Source organism: Erpetoichthys calabaricus, chromosome 11 (assembly GCF_900747795.2).
Source record: "Erpetoichthys calabaricus chromosome 11, fErpCal1.3, whole genome shotgun sequence".
Lineage (NCBI taxonomy): Eukaryota > Metazoa > Chordata > Cladistia > Polypteriformes > Polypteridae > Erpetoichthys > Erpetoichthys calabaricus.
This window is the reverse complement of record NC_041404.2, coordinates 38,184,602-38,209,203: the sequence shown is the minus strand read 5'-3', so window position 1 is coordinate 38,209,203 and position 24,602 is coordinate 38,184,602. Positions and strand designations below refer to the sequence as shown.

At 39.9% G+C, this 24,602-nt stretch overlaps 1 protein-coding gene across 2 annotated transcripts in view; it reads left to right on the top strand.

Moving 5' to 3' along the window:
* The window catches only part of slit3 (slit homolog 3 (Drosophila)), a 566,711-nt gene extending 542,580 nt beyond the window's left edge, over positions 1–24,131 (top strand). For both annotated transcript variants that reach the window (XM_028812973.2, XM_051933851.1), the window contains 4 exons: positions 12,872–13,026; positions 16,155–16,440; positions 16,605–16,810; positions 22,876–24,131. In XM_028812973.2, coding sequence (XP_028668806.1) covers positions 12,872–13,026; positions 16,155–16,440; positions 16,605–16,810; positions 22,876–23,117 — 889 coding nt within the window. In that variant the 3' untranslated portion in view covers positions 23,118–24,131. The remainder of the gene's footprint in view (positions 1–12,871; positions 13,027–16,154; positions 16,441–16,604; positions 16,811–22,875) is intronic.
* The last annotated feature ends 471 nt before the right edge of the window (positions 24,132–24,602 follow it).

The window sequence follows — 24,602 nt, the reverse complement described above, 5'->3', positions numbered from 1 at the left end:
ATGTGGGGAATACATGCAAAGGATTCACCTGCGTCATCTCACACTGCACCAAGTACTTACAACACTGCAAACACATATGATACATCCATTAAATTCTCATCCCTGAATCAAAATGTTAACATTAAACCAATGTACCAAGCATGTGCAATTCATCACATTTGCATCAGCGAGTGATAATATAAGCCAGGCAATCTGTTTTTCAGTTGCTGCTGTTGTTGTTCCCATTAATATCATCATTATCCTTCTAATCAATAATGACTCCAAGATGATCAAAAACAGATGTTCGTCCTGAGGGGTCTGCCAGCCTTTCTGTGGCTGCAGATTGTAAGGTCTGCAAGGACACATTTGGGGCCCCCTTTTAAAAGCAGTGGGGAAGTTAAGGGGTGGAGTTGTGTGTGTACCACAGCCCCAAAAACCCGACTCTTTGTCAGATGCTGCCCAGGACATGTTGGTTGCCAAGCCACTGTCTCCAGCTGTCTGGCAAACTGACGTTACCCAAGAAGAAGCAACAGCGTTTAAGTCAGACTTTAAAACTAAGTATTATTTATTCAAATTGTTTTAACCTGCTGAACTGGCAGAGGTGAAGCAATCATTTATAACGATCACTAAGTTAAACCCCATAAGAAAAATATTATTTAGCACTGTATAGTATGTATGGGGCCTGATTTACTCTTCTGACAAAACACAGTTAAGACATTTGGGAGATTTAGCCCACAGGAAAGAATGAATTTAGCATTTGTGTTGACTATCACAAACAATATGCACATTACCATTTTTCCATGATCTTGTTAAAGATAATGCTTACCAAGACTGTTTTTCTTCTCTTCATGTTTACAGCGATGAACTCTGACAATCATTTGAATATTTCTCTTGGCTTATTATTTTCCCCATAAACTCTCTCGGTGTAGTTTCATTTTCCATTTTTTAAAAAGGCTATGGGATGACAAATTCATATGCAGTAAATAAAAACAAAGCGTTTCTCACTCATGCATGGGGTATGCTTTCAGTTTCTTTAGTTATACAGTCTTCTTTTCATATTTTTGCGACATGCCCTTCTCAATAGGCAGAGTTACATTAGTGGCAGCTAGCCTCAGTAAAAAGGTCTTCTCGTTTTGAGAGGTACAAGTACCACCAAGTGGGAGATTTGGCAGCAGCTTGTGATAGTCTGTGAATATTGTCACACTTCAGGAGGCACAAAACAAAACTAGCAGACATATGGCACATGTGCTAAAGACACTTAGCATCATGGTGGTTATGTCTTATACGATCATCTTGCAGTTTTAAAAACATCCAAAAACTTGTTTAAAATAAAGGAAATACTTTGTGGGAGACTATGGTTTATAGAACAATAAAAATAGGATTCTTGTTATGACTGGCATTGTTATCAACTATGTGTGAGAACTCCGGCTGCTGAATTTTATTATTAGTGTTCTGAACTTTGCTACATCTGACGATCTTTCTGAAATGCCCTTAAAAAGCAACCGAAGATGTTTGTCCTTCTGATCTGAAACTGTCTAAAAGGACTTGTGTGGAAAGTTCTCATCAGTTGTGATACCTGCAAGGTCAGTACAAATGTTACATTTCTCTAATCAATCCCAAACATAGCACTGCAATACAGAGAAAGCAGGAATCAAAAAGTAAACCCAAAATGATTAAACAGGATCAGAGCATTTGAAAAAAGAAGAAAAAGAAACGTATTAAGTGAGAATCAGTGTTCAGTGAGTTATCTTTTGTATTAACGTGTCCCTTTAATTAGGAAAATAAAGTCACTGCGATATCACGCTAGTGCTCACATCACATGAGCTTGACATTCACCACAATGACACCATGGCAGCAGGTAATCGTAAGATAAAGAAACAATAAAAAATAAACCATAAAATACAGTAATTGACCCTGACAAGTATACTGCACTAAATATATGAATTCCTAGAAGGAAGCTAATAAAGAACTATCCTTCTTTCTCCCTTAGCGTGTCAATGAATCGGTCCATCCATTTTCCTAGCCCGCTCATGCAGGGTAGGGTAATGAGGAGGCTGGAATCTATCTCAGCAATATTAGGCACAAGACAGGGACAACACGTGGACAGTGTACCAGTTCATCACAGGTCAAACACACACATACTCACTGAGGCCAATTTAGCAACAGCAATTCACCTAACCTTCATATTTTTAGACTATGGGAAGAAACCAGAACTCTCAGATGAAACTCCATGGAGAGAATAACATGAACACAAACCACAGTCTCCTTACTACAAGGCAGCAGTGTTACTATGGCACTACCCCAATAAATCAGTCTTTATTTGTGAACAGAACAGATAAATATTTAGTTGAATGTTAAGTCAAGAAAGCTGGGGTCCAGCGGCTGTGAGACATCTGTTGGTGAAGAAAGGTTCACGGATCTTGACTTTGCTGATGATGCAGTGATCTCCGCGGAGTCAATGGAGGCTCTGATCGGGGCGCTCGAGAGACTGAGTGAGGAGTCTAAGTGTCTGGGCTTGCTAGTGTCCTGGATAAAAACCAATAGCCAGGCCTTTAATGACCTCTTGGGCATAGCCATCAGCAGTGTGTCTGTTTGAGGAGAGAGTGTCGACCTTGTTGTGAGGTTTACTTACCTTGGCAGTGACATTCATGTTTCTGGGGACTCTTCCTATGAAGTCAGTAGACAGATTGGGAGAGCATGGAGGGTCATGAGGTCGCTGGAAAAGGGTGTCTGGCGCGCCTGATATCTCCAGACGAAGACTGAACTCCTTCAGTACTGTGTCTCTCTGGAAAATCCTTGGGTACCGTTGGTTTGACTTTGTGTCGCATGAGCGGTTGCTCATGGAGTCCCGAATGAGGCACATTACCTGCATTGTGAGGGAGCGTCAGTTACTGCACTACGGCCATGAGGCACGTTTCCCCAAGGGTGATCCAGCTCGTAAGATCCTCATTGTTGGGGACCCGAGTGGCTGGACCAGACCAAGGGGTCACCCACGTAACACCTGGTTGCGGCAGATAGAGCGTCATTTCCGGAGGGTGGGACTGGACCGCATGTCTGCCTGGGGGGTAGCCAACCGGAATCCCGAGTTGTTTCGTTGTATATTGGGTGCGGCAACACACTGTACCAGTGCATGCTCCCCAACTTGACTTGACTTAAGTCAGAAAAGGACTTCTTGAATTTTTATTTTGTGTTTTAAGAAGCACCAAATTAAGTCTATGAAGATCTCTTTCACAGCAACTTGCCTCTCTACCATTTTGAACAATTAATTATGTGGTCATTTGTAATAGCTTAAGATGTCAACCCAGTGCCCTAAAGAATTTAATAGGTTTATGAATGGGCTTCTCCGGGTATTTGGATGAAAAAAATGTGTTTCTTACTTAACAGTTTTGGGAGACCATATGACCCTACTTAATAAAAGCAGATTCTGTAAAAATGGGGTCAGTGGTTGTCACTGCTGCCTCACTCCTCTGTTTAAATTAGGTTAATCAAGTGACACTGAATTGGCTGAATAGTGCTTCAACTTTGACCAAACACCATAATCTCATTCTGATACCATAGAATGTACAATAGTAGTTATGGAGAATGATATCAGTTAAGATTTGCTCAGTTAAAATTGCACTTTCGTCAGATGGATCAAAGTATTTGCATGGCAAAACCCCGTTTCTTACAGTGACAACCCTGACACAGGCCATTGTTGCAAATTTATTTAGTTAAGAGCATGGAAAACAGAAGCACATCGTTTTAAGGGTGAACCAGGCTAATACCAGTAAATCCTCGATTCTCGAAAGAATTGCAAATCTAAGAATGGCAATCACTTTGTGTTCCCTCCGATCTTTGGAGGGATGAAAAATCATGGAGGGTGGGAGCATCCTAGGAAAGTTTTCATTTAATTAAAAAAATATATTTGTACTAAAGCTGTTTGTTTTTAGAGCCGTGACTCCTTTGGTTCTGGTGTTTCAGAAGCGCATTGTAGGCGTATTCGTTCATTGTGTTTATCCATGCGGTCTTGTTTTTGTTTTTCTATGGGTGTGTCGTTAGCTAGAAGTCGTTTGCTGTTAGGAATGATAATTAAACTTACTTTTAACACTGAATTACCTTAATGTGATTCAAATAAGCCACACTGACAGCTGCCACACTGAGTGCTGGCATAGTGGATTAGAGTACACTGACTGCTGGCACTGTGTAGTGGAGTAGCTGCTGGCACTTTGGAGTGGAGTACACTGACTCTTGGCACTGTGTAGTGGAGTAGCTGCTGGCACTTTGGAGTGGAGAACACTGACTGCTGGCACTGCAGAGTAGCTGACTGCTGGCACTGTCAGTAGTCACCACTACCTGAAGTTTAAATATGTCACCATGGCAACTTGTTGGCGTGCACGGTTTACCTCAAGTTTAGTTTACAGGTTCTGTTGTGTTGTTTGGGCGCCACCTACTGACTCTGGGAAGCCGGTGGGTTTGACTGTGGGCCGCTGAGGCGCTGTGCGCGTGCAGTTTTGGTGCCACCTAGTTCCCTGATGGTGACGGCGGCGGATTCGCGTGCTGAAGTGACCATGGCAGCGGATCCGGGTTTGGAGATCTACATAACTAAACGAAGGTTGTATATGCGGTGGTGTGTGCGTTCACGTTCGGGCGGCGGTTGTATTGCGCACGGCTAGCTTCTGGCCTCTGGCATCTCTGCATATATACAGCCTAGCATGCACGCTTTACCTCATGTTTAGTTTACAGGTTGTGTTGTGTTGTTTGGGCGCCACCTACTGACTATGGGATGCCACTGTGTTTGACTCTGGGAAGCCGCTAGGTTTGACTCTGGGGCGCTGAGGCGCTGTGCGTGTGTGCTTTCGGCATGGCTTGCTTCTGGCATCTGGCATCCGTGCATATATACAACCTTCATTTTAGTAATATAGATACTGTAAAAGAAAACATTCTAACAGTGATCTTTTTCTGAATTTGTTTTTGCGCTGTGGAGAGCAGCCCGGACACAGACAGGCAGACACCGATGGTTTCAAACCACACACACATTTATTATACATACTATTATTTACAAGTGCGCACACAACCCAGTGCCCCTGCACCAAGCACCCTTAAGTCCAGGCCTCTTCCAATAATGCATCTCTTTCTGACCGCCTCCACTCTTCTCCTCCAAGCTCTGTCCTCTTCCACCCAACTCCAGCTGACGAACGGAGGGAGGCAGCCCCTTTTATGTCCACCCGGACGTGCTCCAAGTGCCTCCTGATGAACTTCTGCCGGCACTTCCTGGTGTGGCAGAAGTGCCAGTTGAGCACCTGGAAGAACTCCAGGTGTCCCTGGGCATCTCCGGGCACCCCCTGGCAGTGACCACGGGCCCCTATAGGGTTGAGCTTCCATGCACTGTTCCCATGGTTCCCATACTAACCAGGGCGGCTGCCCTCTCGTGGTCCTGGGGAGGTGTAGTTCCTCTTCCGGTCCTTCCAGGTGTCCCGGCTGGGTACCACCCCCAGCCGCTCGTCAGAGCACATATTTTCTCTCTGGGGTTCCAAAGGGTTTATCAGGGCAGTCCTGGACTATCTACAGAGTTTTCATAGACAAGCACAGAAGACTGTTTCACAAAGACTTATATTTGAAGCATACCTTGTAATCAGCTTAACATTTTCCCTTGCTGATGGAAAAACTTTCTTTCTACAACATGGGACAGTTTGTGAAGCTGTGGCAAAACCAGCGACGCTCCATGCTTCTCTGGTAGAAGATAAGCTTTCTATTTTTACTGGGAACAGTAAAAGGTGCGGTGGTTTATGTTCTTGCTGCTTTTAATTCAGCCATTTTGCTTTTCAGGATTCCTTCCATTATTTTTTTCATGTCTATAGTTCACTATACTAGTTTTTCTGTTTAATATCATAGACAAAATTGTACACTTCAGGGAGATGAAAGCTCACTGGCTTTTTAGGCAGCTTTTACATGTACCTTCCCTAAACCAGAATTGTTCTGTTTAAAAACATTAACAAGTTGCTCATATTATTGTTAACATATTCTTGGGACAGATAACTGAACAATGTCACGGGTTCAATGCATATAAGAGACTTCAAATGTTTATCATGTGGAGGCATAAAAAAATTAAGAAAGTAACCATTATGTTTATGCAGAAAAAAACAACAGCCGTCTATTCTGGGCGGCTCAGTTTCAAAACTTTACAACTGAGAATGAGGGCTCATACATGGGCTTTTTATGAGAAGGGAGAAAAAATTCTGAATAGTGCATTTCATTGCAGTAAAATCAACAAAAGTAAATGTCAGGTAATACTAGTAATTGTTTCTAAGGTATTGTCACACTTGGGCCACAGATTTCCACAGAAACACAGGAGGTTGTAGAGACAGGAACTTTATTCAAACACTGCAAGCAAACATATGTCTCTTTTTCAAAAGTTGAAACGTGCTCCATGACAAGACAGAGATGACAGTTCCGTCTCACAATTAAAAGAATGCAAACATATCTTCCTCTTCAAAGGAGTGCGTGTCAGGAGCAGAGAATGTCAGAGAGAGAGAGAAAAGCAAAACAATCCAAATCTAACAGGTGCTGTTCGAACTTTTAAGTATGCGAAGTACCAAGCGGGTCATGTGATAGATCAGCCACAAGTAAGTCCAGCAAGCAAGGGAGTAATGTGAAGGTAGTCTTTCAACGTTTTTTAGAGGAGCGTCCATAACCTGTAGGGGTGCGATCAGCCCCCCAGCTCACAGTATGTAATGCATTAAGCAGTATTTTTAAAAGTTAATAATAGATCATGTATTATCATTTAAACACATCTACTTACCATCTTACTGTTCTTATAACAGATTAATGTGTATCTTACATACTTTCTTATAATCTTGATTTTAAGAACTACATTATTGAGTTTGTTATGAATATATTGTTTTATTTAGTTTTATTTTTGTTTGCTTTACATAGTAAAACCCTTCATGATGGAATTATTTGTAAATAAATACTTGGAAGTAAAGACTTATTGACTGGTGTATAAAAAAAATTCTCATTTAATGGCCCAAACTCTTAAGTTGTGCCTCTCTGAAACCTTTTAAACGTTCAAATCCGAGTCCTTTTTATTGCAGAGTTTAAATCTTGAAACAAACCTTTTCTAAATTCTAAATTTTATCGTTGATGGCCACTTTGTATCAGTGTGGACAAGTATTGTAAAGATCTGGCGTTAGTGGTTTTTCTGGGCTGCAAGCATTTTTCTTGTTCAAGAAGAAAAATGAAGGGCAAGAATTGTGCGTTTCTGTGAAAAACAAAAGATGAAATATGAAGTGTAGGAGGATCCACTTTCATCTGGAGTAACCAGTATTTTTAGAAGGACCTTCAGGGAGGGTAGTGAAAGTTCAAACATTTGGATTAATATGTCAATGAGTTCTTTATGTCTATATTAAAACCAGATTTTTCAGATGATTGTATTGTACTTAGTCATAGTTTCATCCTTAGAATATGATGGCACTTTACATTTTAATGTCATTTAACAAGCTTTGTAAATGACAACAGGAAGCATTTTGCTAATAAGAAAAAATGAGCTATAGGTAACTTAATCAAAGATGTTTACACATTAAAATAAACCACTAGATTCAGAGCTGGTTTGGCTATGCATTCAAAGTCACACTCATATACATGCTTATCTGGCTAATTTATAGATAACAAATAGAAGGAAATTAGAATTACTGGAAAACCAAACTACAAAATGTGAAGCATGTGATGATAAACATAAAGGTTTTTTCCAATACAATTTTGGAAGTATTGTGGAGAGAATCAAACAAGATGTTAACAGATGGTCCACCCTCCATCTGACCTTGACAGGGAGAATTAATACTGTCAAAATGAACATCCTCCATAAGATCCATCCATCCATCCGTCCATTATCCAACCCACTATATCCCAACTACAGGGTCACGGGGGTCTGCTGGAGCCAATCCCAGCCAACACAGGGCGCAAGGCAGGAAACAAACCCCGGGCAGGGCACCAGCCCACCGCAGTCCTCCTTAAGATGCTATATTTATTTCAGAGTACCCCTATATGCATAAACAAATTATTCTTTAAGAAATTAGACTTAATTATAACATCATTCGTCTGGAATTCAAAATGGCCACATATGCAAGATGGACTCTACAAGAATCTAAAGCAAAAGGTGGCATGCTACTACCTAACTTTCAGTTTTACTACTGGGTAGCAAATATATGCACAATGAAATCTTGGAAATCAGCAGAAATTTAATAAATTCACTCTGGCCTGGCTTGCAATGGAAAATAAATCCAGTTCTGAATCTTCTTTGAATGCCCAACTTTTGTACCTTATTCTATTTATCTTCAATCCAGTCATCCACCAACTACTTAAAGTATGAAACTGATGCAGGATACATTCCAAGATATACTGTAGAAGCTCTTATCTGTTGCTTTCTGCACATGATAATTATCTTTTTCCATGTTCTTAGAACTACTAAGTCTTTAACTTACTGAAAATGCTATGTATTAAGACATTTAGAGATTCTTATATTGAAGACCTATGCATCTTATGAACAACTAGTCATTTAGCCCGTTACAATAACGGGCTTAGTAGGAACAGTCTATATTAAATGGCAAGGGACTTTGACCTCATTCTTTTTGTTGGTCGTATTTTTCTTTCTTTCAGCCTTTCTTTTGTTGATGTTTACTTGCTGTGCTGACCGTTCTTCGTGGGCTGCCGCCGTGTATTGTGTGGCTTTAATTTTCTGTGACAGTAATACTGTCTTGTATGGCTCTATTCAATAAGGGCACGTAGATAATTTAGTTCAAATGGCTCTGGAATATGTGAAGAGCAACAGGTGCAGATCTTTATTTACGTGCGCCTTTATTCACTGCGCCCAATTGAGGTCGCCCTTTTGAGGCTCACCTTTTTGTGCGCGCCCTTATTGAAGGATACCGTCTTGTACGTCCGCTGGCTTGTACGTCCGTAATATACCTTTAATTTTCTGTGGCGGTAATACAGGCTTGCGCGTCGGTAATATGCCTTTAATCTCCTCTGACAGTAATACTGGCTTGTATGTGGCTGTAATATGCGTCACTGTACTGTGTACCTTTAATTTCCTCTTGCAGTAATACTGGTTTGTATTTCCGTAAAACACCTCTAACTTTCTCTGACAGTAGTAATACAGTATCGCGCATAGCACCATGCCCCGCGCATGCGCACTTCACCAGAAGACACCCACACACGGACACCTGGACGCACATAGGGATTTTATATATATAGATAACACTCCAAATTTTAACTTTCCAGCTACACATTTTTTTTCCTATATACAAATTGAAAATTATGTTAAAAGAAGCCTATCAAATTTTCCACATCTCACATCCATATACAGTACATCCCAGAAGCTATACTGGTTATTCTTGATGAAGACTCTGACTGCATTTCAACAATATTTATAAATATTTCAGAGATTCTACCCTTCAGAGTTCCTAGAGAATGTGGGAAATGAACTTTTCAATGGGCATTTCACAAGAGGAGTTGGATGTCAGACATCCATGGAATTCACTCTATTTTATAATGTGCCAAGCGTTCCAAAATTCAGCTAAAGATTTTTCATCGATCGCATTAAAATTGTTCAAAATGTGCCCAGGGCATGAGTCAACTTGCAAACTCTTTCATAACTTCAGCATCACATGGCAATGTGTTATGTGAACACACTAATTTAACAGAATTTTGGGACAAAATCTTTACATACTTCTCCACCAGTCTTGGTGTTAACAGTCACTCCTAATCCATTAACAATGAAATTTGGTGTATTAAAGTGCACAGGAATAAATCAATTGTAATAGCCTATACCCTGCTCAAGTGGAAGAATCTCAACACACCTAACCTCTTCTGTGTTATCTCAAATTAGAAAAAAATTAATCGTCTCTTAAAAGATATGTTGGAAACTTTTTCTAAAACATGGCAAGACTGTGACTCTCATGTTATTTTTGTCATATTTAAAAACATTTGATTTTTTTTTGCTTGTGTCTCTCTTTTTTCCTCTTTCTCTTGGTGAGGGTTGAATCTCATTTTGCTTTGTTTTATATTTGTTTCTGGTTTTTTTCCTTTGTATTCCTATTTTTCCTTTCTTTTCTTTATTCATTTCAGTGTAAATGATTGTACAGTCATATGAAAGTGTTTGGGAACCCCTCTTATTTCTTTGGATTTTTGTTTATCATTGGCTGAGCTTACAAAGCAGCAATTTCCTTTTAATATATGACATGCCTTATGGAAACAGTAGTATTTCAGCAGTGACATTAAGTTTATTGGATTAACAGAAAATATGCAATATGCATCATAACAAAATTAGACAGGTGCATAAATTTGGGCACCCCAACAGAGATATGACATCAATACTTAGTTGAGCCTCCCTTTGCAAATATAACAGCCTCTAGACGCCTCCTATAGCCTTTGATGAGTGTCTGGATTCTGGATGGAGGTATTTTTGACCATTCTTCATACAAAATCTCTCCAGTTCAATTAAATGTGATGGCTGCAGAGCATGGACAGCCTGCTCCAAATCATCCCATAGATTTTCAATGATATTCAAGTCAGGGGACTGTGATGGCCATTCCAGAACATTGCAGTTCTCCCTCTGCATGAATGCCTTTGTAGATTTCAAACTGTGTTTTGGGTCATTGTCTTGTTGGAATATCAAACCCCTGCGTAACTTCAACTTTGTGACCGATGCTTGAACATTATCCTGAAGAATTTGCTGATATTGGGTTGAATTCATCCGACCCTTGACTTTAACAAGGGCCCCAGTTCCTGAACTAGCCACACAGCCCCACAGCATGATGGAACCTCCACCAAATTTGATAGTAGGTACCTGGTGTTTTTCTTGGAATGCGGTGTTCTTCTTCCGCCATGTAAAGTGCTTTTTGTTATGACCAAATAACTCAATTTTTGTCTCATCAGTCCAAAGCACTTTGTTCCAAAATGAATCTGGCTTGTCTAAATGAGCATTTGCATACAACAAGTGACTCCGTATGTGGCGTGAGTGCAGAAAGGGCTTCTTTCTCATCACCCTGCCATACAGATGTTCTTTGTGCAAATTGCGCTGAATTGTAGAACGACGTACAGATACACCATCTGCAACAAGATGTTCTTGCAGGTCTCTGGAGGTGATCTGTGGGTTGTCTGTAACCATTCTCACAATCCTGCACATATGCCGCTCCTGTATTTTTAGATAGATAGATCTTTATTGTCATTGTTACTTTTACAAAGGAACAACGAAATTAAAGGTGCAGCCGACTCAGTGTGAGGCATAAGAGTTAAAAAGACAAGAAGAGAGAAAATAATAACAAACCGAATAGTAATAAAAGTACTTTACAAAATATACAAATTGCACTGGTTGACTTAAGGTCAATATTGCACTTTGGGAGAATGATATGGAGCAGTTTTATTCTGAGTTCAGGGCCATGATTGCTTTTGGATAAAAGCTGTTTTTAAGGCGGTTTGTCCTGGTTTCCATTGCTCTGTATCTCTTGCCCGATGGCAAAAGCTGGAAGAGGCAATGATGTGATGAATCCTGTGAAATGTATATTGCTTTTTTGCGGCATTTGGAGATGTAGATTTGTTCCAGAGTTGGAAGGGTACAACCAATTGTTCTCTCCGCTGTCCTGACAACCCTGTGGAGCGCTTTCCTTTCTGAGGAAGTGCAGCTGCCATACCACACACACAGTCTGTACGTGAGCACACTCTCGATGGAACAGTGATAAAAGGCAAGGAGCAGATTTTTGGAGAGATGGTTCTTTCTGAGGATTCTCTTGGCCTGCCAGACCTGCTGGGTTTAACAGCAGCTGTGCCTGTGGCCTTCCATTTCCTGATTCCATTCTTTACAGTTGAAACTGACAGTTTAAACCTCTGAGGTAGCTTTTTGTAGCCTTGCCCTAAACCATGAGACTGAACAATCTTTGTTTTCAGATCTTTTGAGAGTTACTTTGAGGATCCCATGCTGTCACTCTTCAGAGGAGAGTCAAAGGGAAGTACAACTTGCAATCGACCACCTTAAATACCTTTATATCTCATGATTGGACACACCTGTCTATGAAGTTCAAGGCTTAACAAGCTAATCCAACCAATTTGGTGTTGTAAGTAATCAGTATTGAGCAGTGACAGGCATTCAAATCAGCAAAATTACAAGGGGACCCACATTTGTGCACAGCCAGTTTTTCACATTTGATTTAATTTCATACAACTAAATACTGCTTCACTAAAAATCTTTGTTCGGAAAACACCCCAGTACTCCGATGTTCCTAGGAAATGAAAGACATACCACTATTATCTTTTTTGTTGAAAGTAGAGTCAGTTATTATGCAGGCTGAGAGGGGTTCCCAAACTTTTTCATATGACTGTATGTTATTTTATTAACATATGTTTGATTGAGTAGCAAGCTGTCGTATTGTTCTGGTTTTCAAAAATAAAATATTTAAAAATAAAACGTGGAGCATGTGCAAAATGCAAATGGAAGTAAGGATAACTGCCTGGAGCAAAATACTGTGCCAGGGTGTCATCCTAATTAAATTAAATATGCATATACTATAAATCAGGGTTGTGGTGTTTAGCATTACTGCCTAATATGTTTGAATCCTGTGCCTGTCCGTTGTTTCTGTGGAGTTTGCACATTCTCTCTTTAAGCCTGATCACACACTTCAGGCCAGTTTACAGTTGCTATGTCTTATGGTATGTAAGAGGAAAGCAAATCACCTAAAGAAAATACATACAAACTCAGAAAGTGCAAACTCCCCATCAACAGTGACCTAACCTAGGTTTCAACCCTGGTCCCTGGAGCTGTGTGGAAATAACACTATCAAGTGGGTCATCCATTGCTGTTTATTAAATACAATGATTAGAAAAATAACACTACCTCTCAATTTCTGTCTCTTCATCTATACAGTGTGGAGTCGGTAAATGATGGCCTGTTACACTCAATAGAGCTTTTGATCCAGAATCAGACAGTGAGCCTTACAGTAGATAAGGGATCTCCAAAGAATCTGGGAAAACTCCAAAAACCGCCACCCCTCAGCTTTACTAGTCCTATCTACATTGGAGGTAAGCTACTATATTTAGATGTTACTTCTCAAAGCAGTCTCCTTATATGTGACCAGTCCTTTCTGGATGTTCATTTAATCTCAGATATTGTCTCGTTTAGGGAGACTGGTCAGTCTGCCTTTTCAAAAGGAGCAGATAAATTAAACTTTCTGATACTGTTGTTAATTCCCCCACCTATTTTCAACATTCATTTTACTTTAAGTCTCTGCTTGCTCTACATGTTAAATTTGCCAAATTGGGTCTATTTATTGTGACAAGAGCAAACATCATTTGTTAGTCATTACATTTGCTTCTAGTTCTCAGTAAAGTCACTTAATGTAACTTATAAAGAAAGGTGTTACGGATGGTGGGATTTTACTGTGCTATTCAATCCACTTTGTGTTTCATTAGATTTTCACCAACTGATATGTTTCCTTTCAAACCCACTGCTTAGCGTTCAGTCTATGATATAGAAGTCTTTGTCACATTTACAATTGCCTGTTTAATTTTGTTCTGCTGGAAGAATCCTGTAACATCTTCTGGTTTTAACTGGCTTGCCACAATATGTGAAATTGGAAAAACTAAAGTTTCCTCAGTAAGGTCCAGCTCCTATATAAAGAACGTAAGGCTTTCTTGGATTCAGTGTTTGGCTCTCAGTCTGCAGGCGGGTGACAGGTGTGAGATATGGAAATATCTTTATTTGTATTCCTTTAGATTGAATTATTCCTTCTGTGTGCATTTTAATTTTTGTCACAGAATATGTTAATACTTTGAAGCTGTTACATTTACAAAATTTCTGAATTTTTTTTATTTAGAAAACAGAAAATGTGAAGTATGTGTACAATCCACCTGTAATTACTGTATATTTAATTAACATATTCAACCCTGCTGTGCCATACTTCACATTTCAGGTGCAAATCGATAAGATATAGATGTCAAAAACTCATAACTGAAAAGGGAAAGAATAACGCAGCACAAAGAATATTTGAATTATTTCATGTTCCATCCATCCATCCATCCATTCTCTTCCGCTTATCCAAGGTCGGGTCGCGGGGGCAGCAGCTTGAGCAGAGATGCCCAGACTTCCCTCTCCCCGGCCACTTCTTCTAGCTCTTCCGGGAGAATCCCAAGGCGTTCCCAGGCCAGCCGGGAGACATAGTCCTTCCAGCGTGTCCTGGGTCTTCCCCGGGGCCTCCTCCCGGTTGGACGTGCCCGGAACACCTCACCAGGGAGGCGTCCAGGAGGCATCCTGATCAGATGCCCGAGCCACCTGATCTGACTCCTCTCGATGCGGAGGAGCAGCGGCTCTACTCTGAGCCCCTCCCGGATGACTGAGCTTCTCACCCTATCTTTAAGGGAGAGCCCAGACACCCTGCGGAGGAAACTCATTTCAGCCGCTTGTATTCGCAATCTCGTTCTTTCGGTCACTACCCATAGCTCATGACCATAGGTGAGGGTAGGAACATAGATCGGCCGGTAAATTGAATCATGTTAGAAATGAGAAATATGAGAAATATGTTTGGCAGTTCCTCGCCATCTAACATGTTGGATTTAAAATGAAACTTGGTCAGTGGCAGCAGAGGATTAGATAGATAGATAGATAGATAGATAGATAGATAGATAGATAGATAGATAGATAGATAGATAGATAGATAGATAGATAGATAGATAGATAGATACTTTATTAATCCCAAGGGGAAATTCACAATTATTAGTTATATATATATATATTGATTATACAGAACAAGAATGATAGGGAAACGTCTACAGAAATATGTTTTTCTTAAAGAAGTAATTTAAAATATAGTAATTCCAAAATTAGATGTTACAAACAAAGAAACAAAACCTTTGTCTTGTTTCCTATGTACACTATTCTCATGAGCACCAGGTAGTTAAGCATGAATAAGCCTTCTTCTGCCTTCCTTTCTTTTGTACTGTTCGCTAGTTTCCAAGTTCAGTCCTGGGGTCCCTCGTGGTTGCAGGTTTTTATTAAAACCAATTTCACAATCAGTGCAACAATCATAATTTTCATTGATCTAATTGTTTAGTTATATTTTTGAGATATTTATAAATATGTGTATTTTTTGCTGTTGCTTCAAATGTGGACACCTATTATGTTGTTTTTTATTTTTGTTTGTGATTTGCCTTTTTTTCTAGAGTTTACTACCTGCATTGTATCCAATTGCTGATGCCTAGGAATGAGCAGTGTGGGTGCAAACGGTATTGAATGCTAAAGGGGAGCAGTTACTTTTCTGACATTTTCACTTCTTTGCTCGTTAAAAAACATTTCTTACAACTGACCAGACTAGTGAATGTGGCACTGAAGTCATTGCTGTCCTTTAGCATTCAGTATTGTCAGCATTTGGGTACAATTAATGGAGCAAGGGTGAATTAAAAAGAAAACGATAAAGGAAAGCATTAAAGTTTTGGCAGTAATTCAAATATTTCAACTTTTCTTAGACGGTTTACCAAACAATGAGGTCAATTAAAAGTAAGAATGATTGTGAAATTTGCTGGAATAAAAAATTATAGCCACATGGGTCCCACAGGACAGAACTTGGGAGCCTTTGCTGTAGGCAAAGAACAAAATGCACATAAATGTTGTGATTCTTAGTTTGGAGACACGTGTATGTAATTTGAAGTAATTTTGTTTTCTTTTGAGACATATTTCTTTTGGCTATGATATTTTATCATTATTCTGGTGATGTCTTTGCAATGCCAATTTGTTGTTTTAAGTGTCAACTTTTTGTGACATCTTTTCGTGTCCATTGCCATCGTGTTTATAACAACAGCATTTGTGTCTGACACAAGGGACCTATACCACTACTGTTGACGTCATTGCCTTTTTAGTACTATTGAGTGGAAGTTTTTGAAAAACAAAATCTTTATTTTACAATTAATTAGGGAAAGGTTATTAAACTAGTTTGGAATCTTTTTCTTTTTAATTTCAAGTTCAAATTTCTTTCTGATCTCCCAGTGTTTTGACCTTGTTTTAGACTATAATTTATCTCCTGCACTTCATATTCTAATAAAGCTTCTGAACATTCCTCCTATCTCTCTTGCAAGATCTCTGGAATAATATTTTGGAATCATTGAAAGTATATATTTAATATATACATATGTAAATCATTTTATGTATGTCTTTCCAGGAATCCCTAGCACACTGACTGGAGCAGGATTGCGTTATGGCCATGATCGTAGTCCCCTGGGATTTTTTGGCTGCATCCACAATGTCCGCATTAATGGCGAGTTGCAGGATCTAGGAGGTTCAACACGCCGCACAGATGGAATTCTCCCAGGATGCCACTCCTGTAGTGTCTGTGCTCAAGGCACATGTCGTCAGAGGGAAGGTGTCGGAGTAACATGCGACTGTCCCCCTGGCCGAAGTGGACCTCTTTGTGACCAGGAGATCCATGACCCCTGCCAGAGTAACAAGTAATCATTCTGTTTTTGGAACTCTCTCCTTGTTGTTTGGCTTGTTTGCCCAGTTTGCTTTGAATTCAGTATCTTAATATACTTTACATATGCAAACAGCCTGACATCAGCTTCAGAGTTTGAATTTCTGAATGATAATTAATCACACTCTTGTTGCTTACTAGGTGCATGCAAGGTTTGTGTGTGGCATCAGGCTCCTCCTATAAATGCCAGTGTGCAGAAGGCTATTCTGGCCATTATTGTGACAGGAAAGAGGAGCCTGCAACCTGCAGGGGACGTAAATGTGTACATGGAGAGTGCAAAGTTTCAGAAAATGGAGAGTTCACCTGCCTTTGCAAACCCAACTACACTGGACCAGCCTGTGATTCTGGTAAGATTCAGCTTTATAAGTACATACATTAGGTCATTTTGTTAATGATTATCTTTTATTCAGAATATACTGCTTATTTATAGTTAAGTAATGCAACTGTCTAGTTACATGTTTAGACTTTGCTTTGTCTTTAGTTAAGGAAGTCCTACTTGTTTTAAATGCACCTCTGTCCTGAAGGGCATCCATTGTCACACATGACAGATAACTTACCCATCTCATGAGGCTCATTCTTAAGAAGGCTTCTTATACACAACTAGTACTTTCTTCTGTTGCTTCCAATGTTAGTTTGAAGTAGTTTGTAGATTAACCTCTTTCTGTTTTGCCTTGAATCATTAGCACAGCGTTTCTCAACCTTTAAGTATTTGCGACCCGAGTTTTCATAACAGTTTTAATTGCGCCCCCCTAATGTTTTTTTGAAAAGAGCCCACTAATACCAATTTGTTCTTTTTTAATTAATGATATATCATAGAGGCATATTTTATTATACCTACTTAACTTTTATCGACATTTATCTAACTCTATATTTATTTTTCTAATATCAGAATGTAGTTTAAGTTAATTTGTTTTGGTTTCAATAGATGTATTTTTCATACTTTTGATTCTTGTTTTCTTTTTTTCATATCTTCGTGCCCCCCTTTTTGTAATTTCACGCCCCCCTAGGAGCGTGAACCACTGCATTGAGAACCACTGCATTAGCATGTGTTCATCCAACTTTATTTTGCATTTTCCCTTTTGCGTCTGCTTTTTGACCTAATCTACATTATAACAATTCTGTCACTCAAGTAACTTCCTATCTTGCTGCTTAATTCCTGTTTTGAACATGTTGACTTGCTGAACTTTAGTGTTCTCTGACTGGCCAATTCATATTACTGAATCTTAGTGTAATCAGTGCCTCTAGAACCTATGCTGTCAATGTAATAGACAATCGAGTTTGTCTGACTAGACCAGGGTTGCCAAATGTTTTTAAGCCAAGGGCCCCCAAAATGTTGTGCCATCTAGATTGAGCCCTCCTATATAAATTCAATGCTGTGAAGCAGAGCATGATCATGGTTACTACTAACAGTAGTCACATTCTATGATTTTAGATAATAGATGGCCTATTAATTAAAACCAAAGCTTAACTATACCAGTATGTTATCAGTGTCATGTAATATCTCTAGACCAAGCATTCTCAGCCTTTTTGTCTTGGTATACCATCGCAAGGAATTTAAAAGTTTTGATTTACCTCAGTTTGTTTCAGTCTTACTAGGCACCACTAAAGTTGATATATATATATTTAACAAGTAAAGCTTGGAATTTTAAGAAGGGAATAAAACTTAGAAGACCTAAAATTTATTTACAGATAGAGTCACATATGAATTCAGATCAAAACAAGAATAAAAATAAGTTGCTCTAATTTGGGGTGTTCATTAGAAATGTATTGATCAACTTCAGGAGGTAGAACAATATAATAAACAAAATAGTTGTGTCATATATTTGAAATATTAAAATGTGTGCTTCAATTTAAATGTTTAAAGTTTACATTTTCTTGATTATAATAGAAATTTGTTATTTTTCACCCACTGAGTGTTGCCTATAGAGGACAGGATCCCTAGTAAAATATAAAAAAAATATAATTTTCATAATAGTAAACCTTGAAATAGTCAAAAATCAAACCCCACATGCTTATGTTATGCACAAATTTTGTTGCGAGTGATAAAGTGCCCAATATTTAGGTCAGGTCAAGTCAGGTTGGGAAGCATGCACTGGGACAGCACAAAGCTGAACCCAACACAAGACAAAACAGCTCAGGATCCCAGCTGACAACCTCCCAGGCAAACGTGCAGTCTAGTCCCACCTTTCTGAAATGACCTTCTATCTGCCGCAACCAGGTGTTTCGTGGGCGTCTCCTTGGCCTGGTCCAGCGGCTTAGATCTTTAACAATGAGGATTCTGCGAGCCGAATCACCCTTAGGGAATCGCGCTCCATGGCCATAGTTCCGTAACTAATGCCCCCTCACAATGCAGGTAATGTGCCTCATTAAACCAGTGATACCCATGGATTCTCTATAGAAACACAGTATTGAAGGAGTCCAGTCTTCTTCTCAGGTCACTGGATAGCATCCATGCCTCACTACTATATAGCAAAACAGGAAGCACCAGGAATCTAAAGACTTGGACCTTCATCCTTATACAAAGATATCAGGAGCACCACACACCCCTTTCCAGTGACCTCATGACCCCCTCATAGGTAGTGTCACAAGAGACATGAATTTCACTGCCGAGGTAAGTAAACCCCTCGACAAGGTCGACACTCTCTCCGCAGACAAACACACTGCTGATGGTTGTGCCCAAGACGTCATTAAAGGCCTTTATCTTGGTTTTTATCAGGACACTCGCAAGCCCAGACTCTCAAACTCCCTGCTCAGTCTCTCAAGAGTCGCAATCAGAGTCTCCGTTGACTCCGTGAAGATCACAGCATCGTTGGAAAAGTCAAGATCAGTGAATCTCGCTTCGCCAACAGATGCCCCATAGCCGCTGGAGCCCACAACCCTGCCTAACACTCAATCCATGCAGACATTGAACAGGGTAGGAACAAAAGACTGCTGACAAACCCAAGAATCAACTGGGTAAAATGCAGAGGTTCTGCCTCCACTCTGCACAGTACTCACAGTACCAGTGTACAGGCCAGCCATGATATGCAGCAAATTTGAGAGGATCTCAAGATGTCGAACTCTTTACAAAAATCAACAAAGGCTGCAAAGAAACTCTGCCAATATTCTCATTTGCGCTCCATGAGAACCCTAACTGCCAGGATGCGGTCAGTGGTAGACTAATTAGGTGTAAAACCAGACTGCTCCAGTCACTGGTAGGTGAGAAAGTGATCACGGATCCTACTGAGGATGACCCTAGCAAGGACCATACCAGGCACCAAGAGCAGCGTTATCCCCCTGTGGTTGCCGCAGTCCAGGCAATCACCCTTCCCTTTCCAGATAGGGACAAGTCTCATTTTCCTGTCAGTTGGGATGACGCCCATCTCCCACATTAAAGCAAAGATTGCTTGCAATGCCAGGAGGACAGGCTTACCACCAGCCTAGAAAAATTTTTACCCTGGATACCACAGATCCGTACAGCCATTCCTACCCTCAGCTGATTGACCACCTGTGTAATCTCAGTGAGATTGGGTGGTTCACAGCTAATTGTAGGATCAGCCTCAAGACCGAGGACACAGAGATGGATTAGCTTTAAATAGCTGCTCAAAGTAGCCAGCCTAGTGAGTCACAACTGTAGTGTCATCCATAAGGACCATCAGCCACCCTAACTGCAACTCTCCAAGGAACAGTCCAATATTTAGCTTACTTTTTATTGCATTAGTATTGTGGTCTGCAACTTATCCTATAAACACCGGCGTTGACATCTCACAGAGAGCTATTGTTTCTATGATACAATATACTAAATATTCTTCATGACACTGATCTATGAAACACTCAAAATGAGATGAATGACAGCAAAGATACGTATAAGAAGAGAAGGCAGAGAGGAGAGAATGATGCAGAGAAACTTATGAGGTGATTGGGGAAGGGATTGCGGCACTGCTATGAGATGTTGAAACAAAATAACTGCTAATGAACAATGCTGTGATGATTTTCAGGGTGTTGTGAAAGATGAGACAGTATGGTGAGGGTATATATAATGCCGTGGCACTAATTCATGCTAGTTGCAGTTTCACTGGTAATGTGACCATGTGCTGCTTCATCAAATGTTGGCCATTATGACATGCATTGAATCTACAGTAAATCTATAACAAAGTTGCAAAAAACACACTCAACATAAATGAATTCCTTATCTTACCGCTATTTTAAAGTGATCTGATGAATTTTAATCTACTGATAGTCTGAAGGATTTGTTTGTTGAACCACTGAGAATTATAAGATCACTAGGAAATATGAAAATTGTGAGGGAGTCTGCAGAGCAGACGACGGCATTCAGCACAACGTCAGTAGGCTGCACTAAACATTTCAGAAGGGACTTCTCACCGACTTCTTCTTCTTCTTCTTCTTCTTCTTTCGGCTGCTCCTGTTAGGGGTTGCCACAGTGGATCATCTTCTTCCATATCTTTCTGTCCACTGCATCTTGTTCTGTTGCACCCATCACCTGCATGTCCTCTCTCACCACATCCATAAACCTTCGCTTAGGCCTTGTTGGGTTGTCTCCCAACCGTCCAACTTGAGCTGACCCTCTAATGTACTCATTTCTAATCCTTTCCATCCTCATCACACCCAGTGAAAATCTTAGCATCTTTAAGTCTGCCACCTTCAGCTTTGTCTCCTGCTTACTGGTCAGTGCCACCGCCTCCAACAGCTGGTCTCACTACCGTCCTGTAGACCTTCCCTTTCACTCTTGCTGATACCCGTCTGTCACAAATTACTCCTGACACTCTTCTCCATCCATTCCACCCTGCCTGCACTCTCTTTTTCACTTCTCTTCCACCATCCCCATTACTCTGTACTGTTGATCCCAGGTACTTAAACTCATCCGCCTTCGCCAGCTCTACTCCCTGCATCCTCACCATTCCACTGACCTCCCTCTCATTTACACACATGTATTCTGTCTTTTTCCTACTGACCTTCATTCCTCTCCTCTCTAGAGCATATCTCCACCTCTCCAGGGTCTCCTCAACCTGCTCCCTACTATCGCTACAGATCACAATGTCATCAGCAAACATCATAGTCCACGGGGACTCCTGTCTAATCTTGTCCGTCAACCTGTCCATCACCATTGCAAATAAGAAAGGGCTCAGAGCCGATATCTGATGTAATCCCACCTCCACCTTGAATGCATCCGTCACTCCTACCGCAGACCTCACCACAGTTACACTTCCCTCGTACATATCCTGTACAACTCTTACATACATCTCTGCCACTCCCGACTTCCTCATACAATACCACAGCTCCTCTCGAGGCACCCTGTCATATGCTTTCTCCAGGTCCACAAAGACGCAATGCAACTCCTTCTGGCCTTCTCTATACTTCTCCATCAACATCCTCAGAGCAAACATCGCATCTGTGGTGCTCTTTCTTGGCATGAAACCATACTGCTGCTCACTAATCATCACCTCACTTCTTAACTGAGCTTCCACTACTCTTTCCCATAACTTCATGCTGTGGCTCATCAATTTTATTCCCCTGTAGTTACTGCAGTCCTGCACATCCCCCTTATTCTTAAATATCAGAACCAGTACGTCATTAAAGTTGTTATACTACCTGTATAAAATACAAATAGTGCAAACATTTTTAAAAATAATTTATCCACATGACTCAACTTTTTGTACTCAGCTTATTGAATTGTTATGAAAACTGAAATACTGAACGATTTGCAAACTCGTTTAGAACAATGTATTAATGGTGGAGCTCATTTGATAAACAGCTACAGTTAATTATTTTTTTACTACTGTATTCCTTATCCAGCACAATGAGTCAAGTGACCATTCATACTGTCCTTTCAAAAATCATCACATCCCCGCGCTGCACCTGTTATATGTATTTCACACAGCTTAGCTAAACCTTACACTGGCAGTAATATACCTTAGCAACTGTTTTCAATAATTATTGTTTTATTAACAATATATTTGCTTTTCACTTTTCTCTTTTAGTAATATTCATTTGAGAAATGTGCTTGAATGGAAACAAAAACGTTTACTGTATTTTAACATATAGCCATTGCTATTTGTATGGCTCTGCTGTCATTATGGTAGTAATCCTGTTCTTGGCTCCCAGTATGTTACAGATTTTCTGATTTGGATCCTTAGATCAAAAAAGTTTAAGAACCACTGCTGTAAACAAGGTAATACTGGCAATGGTCCTTGTGAACTTATATCCAAAAAAATTATGATAGGTCTAAAATTTTTCTAACTTCCTGTTTGCTGTTAAAGGTATGGCTAATGTTTTGAGAGTGCATCTATAAGTTAGGTTTATAGACCATTGTATTGTGTGGCTGTGTGCATGACTGTGCCTGGCCCAGAATCACTTGCACAGTATGTCAAGTAGGGTCCAATTTAATTCTCTCCTCTTCTTTTTTCCATGTCAGAGCTCCTTTGTCGAAGCGAAGTTATTCGAGAGTTCATCAAGAAGCAGCAAGCATATACATCATGCACCTCAACCAGCAAGATTACGCGAGTGGAGTGCCGAGGGCCTTGCTCCGGGGGCTTCTGTTGTGCACCCATCAAGAGCAAGAGACGGAAAATAGCTTTTGAATGCACAGATGGTTCATCCTTCAATGAAGAAGTAGAATGGCCAACAGAATGTGGCTGTTCAAAGTGCCCGTTATAATAATTGGCTGCCACTCAACAAGGACCTGCTGAAATGGAAATAAATATATTGTAAAATAAAACAAATAGAACTTATTTTTATTACTGGATTTTTTGTTTTATTTTATTTTATTTTAGTTGTTATACATTGTGATTTAATTTTCTGAATTATTTTCTCTGTTGAATACTTTGGGTATTCTGTACATTTATGTGTCATATCAGGCATTATTTTTACCATGAGAGATTAACAATTGAAAAGTTATATCAATTTATGTACAAATCTATATAAATATATATACTTAGACCATTGAATATTTTGATAAAATATATTGCATGACTTGAATAACTGATGATCGTCTGACTACAAGTGGCAGTTTTTGATCTTAAAGCCATGTTTCCACTTTATAAAATCTGCAGAAGAGGACTGACTATCTGCTTCTCATCAGTAAATACATTTTTCAGGGTTATAAAAGAAAAGAAAAAGACTGAAAGGACTTCTTGGTTAACTTGTTTTGCCAGCGTGAAGGAACAGTGAGCTTCTATGTTCTGTCTTGACTTGATATCTTGGTTTGCATCGACTTCCTGATGCTCTTCTGCAAATGCTGTTTGCCTCAATTTGGGATTTTTGGACGGTTCACTTATTTTATTTTATTCAGTGATTTAGTCTTCTTTTAAATTTACTGCCAAAAATCAATTGAAAGTCAGTATTGATGAAGGCTAAGGCATAAATTGGATTTGTTCATACCCACTCCAGACTCCAGTGGTGCATATAATAATGAAGACTATGGTGGAATGATCTTCTGTTCTTAATAAGACTGTAGCCGAATGGCCAAATGGCAAATGCACCTTCAGTTTTGGATTCAAGTGATCCTTGGGAGCCTGTGGCTGAGGGCAGTAAATAAACACACAAGACACAGGCAAATCTAGGAAAGCATCGTCCTCTATTGTATGCTAATTCTCTTTGGCAATTCTGAAATCACAACCAATCAAAGTAAGGAATAAAAAAATAAAGGGTTCTATTGTCCAAATACTAAAACTGTTTTTGTTCTGTTGTTTTTTGTATATGTTCTGCATCCTTTCAGCTCTCTTTCTCCCAAACTGACTGTGACGGATCCAATTATATTCTTGACTGCTGTCAATTATGAATATTTTTTTAATTCAGCCTAAGTGCTTTCCACACTCACTCCCTTATACGGCTCTTCTTCGTCTTTAGTGTTCAATCCAGAGACTGGTTTGCAGCAACTCTCCATTCCTCTCGCTGTTCTGCATACCTTTTCATTTTTTGGTAGTTCCCACATCCTACATCTTTCATTATTTGCTCAAGATATTGCAAACGTGGTCTTCCTCTGCCTCTCTTTCCTTGCACCTGTCCTTCCATTATCAATTTCAGGAGCCCTTCCTCTCTCTGTAGGTGCCCCACACGTTGCACTTGTCTTTGAACTTTAGTTTTCCATAAACTGTGCCTTTCACCGACTCTTAGGAGAATTTCTTCATTAGTTATTTTATC